At 38.0% G+C, this 7,697-nt stretch overlaps 1 protein-coding gene across 1 annotated transcript in view; it reads left to right on the top strand.

The window, feature by feature from the left end:
• Positions 1-7,697, top strand: part of LOC138335493 (ATP-dependent RNA helicase DHX58-like) — a 35,146-nt gene that overhangs the window by 1,638 nt on the left and 25,811 nt on the right. The window contains exon 2 of the mRNA XM_069284606.1: positions 5,244-5,378. Coding sequence (XP_069140707.1) covers positions 5,244-5,378 — 135 coding nt within the window. The remainder of the gene's footprint in view (positions 1-5,243; positions 5,379-7,697) is intronic.

Raw genomic sequence — 7,697 nt, 5'->3', positions numbered from 1 at the left:
CAACTTCAACTCTTCCTCCAGAAAAGGGGATGGGCACTACGGAGGGAGAGGAGAAGTAGGAGAGGGAGAATGATGGAGGAGATTATTGGAGGAGAGGACAAGGCTAGGAATGAGGAGTTGAGAAGGATGGAAGGAGGAAGGAGGAGAATTCTTTAGTCTAGGAGGAGGTGCTTCTGGTAAGAGGAGAGGAGGAGGAGGTAAGTAGGACAATGGAGGAGTGGAGAAGGAAGGAGGAGGAGGTGGAGGAGATCGAAGAGGAGGAGGAGGCTTTTTTTCAGTTTGGGGAGCTAGAGGAGGATAGGAGGTAGGAGACAGAGTCTAGGTGATTCTCAAGAAGGAAGTACAGAAGGAGGAGGAGGAGCTGAGATAAGAGGAGCTATGAGTCATCGGAGGAGGATGTAGGAGGACGGAGGATATGAGAGTTGAGGAGACAGGAGGCAAGGTGAGAGGAGAGGAGGAGGAGGAGATCAAGATAGGAGGAGGTGGGGCGAGGAGGAGGAGAAGGAAGTAGGAGGAGGAGGCCATAGAAGAGGAGGAGGTGAGGAGACTGGAGGGAGGAGGATGAGGAGAGGCACTTAACTTAAGGTGAGGAGGAGGAGGAGGAGTGAGGAGTAGGCTGTCTTCTGGAAGGGAATTTTAGGAAGTGGAGGATAGAGGAGGAATTAGTCAGGAGGATACGGAGCAGATCGAGGATGGAGGAGGAGGACAGGATCTGGAGAGAGGATAGGTTCTTTAGGAGAAGATGAAGGAGTCTGAGGAGGTAGGAGGTTGTTTGTATGACTTGTGTAGGAAGGAGGGCTAGGAGTTGAGGAGGAGGTGTAGGAAGGTCTAGGAGGTGAAGGAGGTATTGGAGGATTTAGGAGGAGAAGGTGGAGAAGACTGTCTAGGTAGATGATTTCAGGAGGAGGAGGTGTCATAACTTATCAGAGGATTGAGGATGGAGGAGGAGGTAGCTTTTAGCCTTTGAGGAGGATGGACGTTCTGGGGAGGAAATTATGGAGGACCAAGGTTCTTTCTAGGGAGGAAGATCCAGCTTGAGGGAGTCTTCTCCGTGTGGTAGATGTAGGAAGGTGAAGGCAAAGAAGGTTATAGGAGGATTTCTTGGAGGAGGAGTTACTTCCGTAGATTGATAGGAGGCACAGCTCCTTTCTTTCTGAGGAGGACTTCTCTCTAGGTAATATAAGAGGAGAGGAGGTGTCTTAGGGTTAGACCTTTCGTCTATGGCTCTTTCTTCTTACCTTCGTCATCCTGAACCACTGTAGGAGGAATCCTCGATCTTAGGAGGAGGTGGAGTCCAGGAGGATTCGCTCTTCTTTGAGGAAGTCACTTCTTCATTCTTATTCGGTAAGATTAGGATATGAAGATTCTTGATTCTCCTACGGGAACAGTTAGAGGTTGTGCTTCTTACCTAATGACATTTTCTGTCTAGTTCGTGAGTCTGATAAATTCTAGTGGACTTCTGAAGATCCTAACAATACATCCCCTAGCAAGTCAATATGACTAGATTGAAGTAAGGTAACATTTATGAAATACATACAGTTCTTTATTCTTACTGAGAGGACTAAGGTCCATATGAGGAAAGATATATTGTCTGTCGCTTCTTTGTGTACTCTCGGACTTCTTAGCTTACTGCTTGGACTTGCTTTCTTAGCTGACCTCTATAGTAACTAATCAACCTCGCAGTGATGCTACTCTAGAAGATTCTTCTCAGATCAGGGCATGTGTCAAGTGCGTGTAACCTCGCACCTAAAGGACGATAAGCTTCTTCCGTTTGGATCTCCATTTGCCAGGGGTACTCATCCGTCGCATACCTTCTAATAGAGTACTTCTTACGAATACTGACTTCACCATCATATGCCGCTTTCTCATACGCAGTAGACATTTCTACACTTTGCTCTCTCAAATAGCAAGCTATAAAATACGACTTGTCTAGACCTTTAAGATTTCCATCCAGTATACATTCACTTAGACTGAAACAGTAAACGTCGACAGCAAAGTGTATCCAGTTGGTTTAATCTAATTGATGATACACGTTTGCTAACTGCTTATATTTCTGGGACGAGTATGTCGTTTCGAAACTGTTCAAGTTTTCCATTTCGTCGTAGTATACCTTGCACCAGTAAAGTAGTACCTCGTGTTTATCTCAAGACATCCTATTCCTTGGTATACGCTATACTTTGACGGTTTCCGATTTGCGATAGATATTCGTTACTGTAGAACTCTAAGCATCACAAAAGTTTACAAAATTGGTCGCTTGTATTACTCGTCCGCATGGTAGTCTAATATGTATCTTATTCTATTACCTGTAAAGATCGTGCATCTTAGACAAGCTACGCCAACTCATGCGAAGTGACTCCATTGTCGCCATGCTATTTAGTTTGATCTAGACTACTATTAAACGCAAACTTCTCCCTGCGCTACCTGACTTTACGAAAATACATAGAAATTTCGAGTTGTGTTATTGATTGTTGCAATTCTAAACTCCTTGTCTCTCCAGAGTGTATCTTTTGTTTACTAGCTGAAACTGTTCTTTATTGCCCATACAGCTCTCCTAGTGATGAAGTATCATCATGTGTTGTAATCATGCTAGATTTCATTAAGAATTTTTTCCTAATAGAAATACTATTTATCGAGATACAATTGTAAAATATTCAAAAATATTTGTGTCTTGCTCCATTATGAAGCTAGAAGTACTGTCTACTGGCGGATAGAAGTATGCGCAGGGTAAACTGTCGAAATATTGTTCCAAAGTACATACTGTGTTACAGTGTAGTCTGTTTGCTGTTGAGTCTGTATAGCCATTGATCAACCGTAATCGGTTTACATCTTACGATGAACAATGACATATATTGCACATACTAGCCCATGTCTTGTACAACTATGGATCATTTACTCAGTACATACATAGGTATTCTATCTCGGGTCTTATTGTAACCAGTGTTGATGTTCCCACTATAATACTGGTTCAACCTCCGTACCGACGTACATTGTGACATATACAGTATGTAGTTTAGGTAATTTGCGCAACTACAGTGTTGTTTCATTTCATGAGAATAGAAGCAAAAGCTTACTCAATTAGCATATTATTTATTGTTATGGATTAGACTACTGCTTTCGACGTTGGCTGGCTACATGATCCGCCGACTGTACATCATTATGTAGAAGTTCAAGATAATGATATATCCTCATTGGAAGTCCATGACTAAAAATATGTGCACATTCACTGTGCACTACAATCAGTATTTAAACGTCTCTCTGTACGGCCCATATTTTCTGCAACTTGTGGTAGATATGTTTACTAGATTGCTTGATCTAAGGCTATCCGTCTCAGCTAGTCTGGAGGCTACAGTTTTCGTCCATGTGTATCTAAGATTATTGCTGCTCTTTGTCTGGTGCAGGTCATTGCGAGTGTTGGTAAGTATCAGTACCTCGGGCTTGCGTATGGCCTCTGAAATTCTGTGTTTCATACTTCGGTACTTACCTTGCAAACTATCAATCAGCACTAATTACACCGTTATAGCGCAAAGAACCTAATATCTACTCCAATGTGCTACAATGTCTTAGTCCTAAACCCCAGAGTACCCGTGTAAGGGTCAGCTGTGTCCCTAAAAACCAAGACTCTGTATTAGATAGAATAATCAGGCTTCTTCTTCTCGTAACCATGAGAAAGCCGAGTATCAAATTCTCTGCATAGATAAACAACCATAGTGTTTAATGCCAGACTTTGAGAATAATTTAGTTTCTACTGTAACATTTGTCCTATACCAAGATCAACTGAGGTACCGCATTATTAGCGCCTCCCCCCAACACATATGTACACTTATGTGTGACGGACAGATAGTCAGGGGTCACCGGGCACTTATTTGTAAAAAAAGTCAGTCAAGGGTCATGTACCAATATGTAAGCCGGTCCATCCGCCAGTAAGACAGCTTACTAATTTTGTCAGCCAGAACTTATTATCTGAACAATGTTAGAGTTAATCTGTAAACAGCTCTTTCGAGACATATAGCATTATCAAATCCCATTTGATCATTGTTCCTCCTATAAACTTAAAAAGAAGGGTAGATACAGTTTAGAATTCTTGATGTCAATGGTGTACAATGTGCGGAAGCCGCTACAGAGGCATTTCTCAAATTGTTTGATACATGGGATGGGGGTGTTTATACAACTTCAACTCTTCTCCAGAAAAGGGGATGGGCACTAATTACGGCATATATGGTATATATGTAATGTTACTCAGAGTTTGTGTGCTAGTCCAAAAATTTGAGGGTCACAGCTAGCAGGAAAAACTTTGACCTGATCTCTGCCACATTGCTCCTTCTATTACAAGTTCTTCAATAAAATCTGCCATATTAACCATCTCTGCATAAACACTTATATATGTATACTTCTGTTCTAACACCAGTTTCTTGAGGTACCAAATGGTCAATTTCAACCTAAATTGACTTTTGTATAAAAATCATATGGCTATAAAGATCATTTTTCTTTTGTCTGCTAGCTAGGTGGTCTTTTCAGACAGCTTTGATAGTAAATATGTTTTAACTATTTAACTCTGGTCAACACTAGCCACAATTTATTACATTCCTAAGCTAGGGAGAATCCAGAGGTCCCAAGTTTGATCCCTGACAAAAACAGTGATTAAATTTATTATAAATCCTGCACCCTGTTACAACTATATATATATATTTATACAGGTACAGTATTAAATACATATTTATATTGAAATTACTTGAAAATATTTGTTATGATTTGATAATGAATTAAAATTTGATATACAATATACAGTATAATTATCTATGCAGATATTTGTTACTGTTATCAATCAATGTGACCATCTATGTATGTGTTTATGTAATGCATGTAACATGTACATGACATACATGTATACCTTTATTACTTTAAATTAAAAAATGGAAACAATAGTCAAATATACCGTATTCGACCTAATATGTGTCACAAGCACTTAAAAATTGAAACAAATAAAGGAAAATTGAAAAGAACCAATTTGGACTAGCCTTTCATAAAATATTGCTCAAAATAATTGTTAAATTATTTTGCAAAAGAAATCAATGAAGAAACCTATAGATGCAGTTTTTCATATTTCCTGTCTGCATTTATAATTTGAGATAAGTAAAATTGAGGCCTAAAAATAAGGAGACACATATAGGATTTGGGGCATTAATTGGGTCAAATAGAGTATATGATGTTGATGATGTTATGCATTAAAGTAAATTATTTTACAGCTAAAAAGCAAGAAATAAGACAAATAAAACAACAAAGAGGGGATATGGAATCAACAATAAAACTACTGGATTTTATCAAAGAGACACAGGAGCCTGGAAAGTGGACAGCGTTTGTTGAGAGCTTGAAAGCAGCAGGTCAGACTCTCTAAATTTATCTTAAGATTTTTTTTTTTCATTTATCATATTAGCAGTGCATGCTATATTCAAAATTATATGATTATATTTTTTAATACTGTATATCTTAGGGAAAGCCATTGGATTGAGTTATTTAAAAATACATAAGAAATGTATAAGAAAATTCACATTGTTGACGTAAAATGAGGTTAGAATACCAAAAAAAAATGCAAGATTCCTGTGTAATCTATTGTTATAAGTCTTTTGCAGTGATAGTCAACAAATTATATAGTGGGGCAGTCATTTGGATGAAAAATCCTGATGTAGCCTTAGTAATTCAATCTTATAAAGACCCTGGATTTGATTCTCAGAGTTTTCTTGGTATCAAATGACATAATCTGTACCAAAAATTCTCATTTTGTACAAAACAAGGTTTTTAGCTCGCCTATTCGAAGAATAGGGGGAGCTAATGTTGTCACCCCGGCGTCGGCGTCGGCGTCAGCGTTGGCGTCCCATTTCACGTTAAAGTTTTTGAGCAAGTTTCTGTTTTGTCAATTGTTTAAGCTTAAGTCATCATAAATGTTTATGATTTTATTTTTCTAATGTGTATGGATGCTGAACGTGATAATACAACCAATTTGGGGTCCTTTAGGGGTTTTTGAGTCTGTTAATTTGTCATATTTCCACGTTAAAGTTTTTGAGCAAGTTTCTATTTTGTCTATTGTTTAAGCTTAAGTCATCATAAATGTTTATGATTTTATTTTCCTTATGTGTATGGATACTGAAAGTGATAATACAACCAATTTGGGGCCCTTTAGGGGGTTTTTGAGTCTGTTAATTTGTCATATTTCCATGTTGAAGTTTTTGAGCATCAACTTCTTCTGAATAGGCGAGCTTTGCTGTTCTCCAACAGCTCTTGTTTTTTATGTTGCTATTTGTTTGCTTGATGATAACCACTAATGATGAGCTACCAAGTTTGTTCAAATGAATGACCATGACTGCCATTCAAGGTCACAGGGGTCAAATATGCTAAAATCTTTAAACAGCTTCTTTTGAACAACCAAAGGCCCTAGAGACTTGATATTGGGTCTGTAGCATGCTGTGATGATGGGTTACCAAGTTTGTTAGAATGAATGACCTTGACCGCCATTCAAGGTCACATGGGTCAAATATGCTAAAATCTTTAAACAGTTTCTTGTGAATAACTATGAGGCATTAAGACCTAATATTAGGCATGTAGCATACTGGGATGTAGGTCTACCAAGTTTGTTAAAATGAATGACCTTGAGCTAAACATAGAACAACAGAAACATTAATTTTACAGTTCATGAATTATATTATTTGTGAACTGTTTTAGAGGTATGTTTATCATTATGTAGACGTATTCAGATATGTTAATTTGTCCATCTGAATGATTTTCACAGCCCCTAATGCATCATAACTGTTTGGTTTCATGATATTACTGAAGAAAAATGACAGGTAAAAAAATTTGTACAGTTATGGCATATATATTTTTTAATCTAACTTTGATTTGACTCTGGCTATTGTTAGCAAACAATATGGATAAAAAACTCTCATTATACCCAAATGCTTAACATTATTTACTGCCTCTTTTATTACAAGCATTTTAGTTACCAGCTAGATATTGAGTTGAAAGCATTTTTCCATTCAAAGCAAAATGAAGAAAAAAATCAGGTTTTTTTTTTTAATTAAAAAATTCTTTTTGGTTTCAAAGGATGTTTCCAACCTCAAATCCAGGAATGTAGCTGTGTTTATGTTTCAAAAAGCCAATTGATGAATATATAATCTATAGTAACAGGTATTAATATTTAGAGAAATTAGAGATCACATGTTTGGAGCGAGAGATGAACAGAGACACCAAATGTTGGGCATGGGGAGAGATGATACATGATGGGAAAGAAAGAAAGAAAAAAAGAGACCACATGCTGAGAGCAGAGCTGAAACAAAAAGACAAGATTCTGGTAAGGAGAAGAGAGAGGAAATAGCTAGAGAGACAACATGCTGGAAGGAGAAGATAAAATGGAAAGACAAGATGCTAAGAGAAGAGATGAAACAAAGACACCAGATTCTGGTAGGGAGAGGGAAATAGAGAGATCAAATACTGGGAGGGAGATAAAAATTAGAGAGGTTATATGCTGAGAGAAGAGATGAAACAAAGAGACTACATTCTGGTAGGGAGAGGGGAAAAGAGAGATCAAATATTGGGAGGGAGACAAAATAAAAAATAGAGAGGCAACATGCTGAGAGGGAGAGGGAGAAAGAGAAGCCACATTCTAAGAGGAGAGATAAAACAATGAAACACACAGACTAGATTTTAGG

The sequence above is a fragment of the Argopecten irradians genome, chromosome 11 (genome assembly GCF_041381155.1).
Source record: "Argopecten irradians isolate NY chromosome 11, Ai_NY, whole genome shotgun sequence".
Classification (NCBI taxonomy): domain Eukaryota; kingdom Metazoa; phylum Mollusca; class Bivalvia; order Pectinida; family Pectinidae; genus Argopecten; species Argopecten irradians.
Note: the sequence above shows the minus strand (reverse complement) of the source record. Positions and strands in the feature narration are given on the sequence as shown.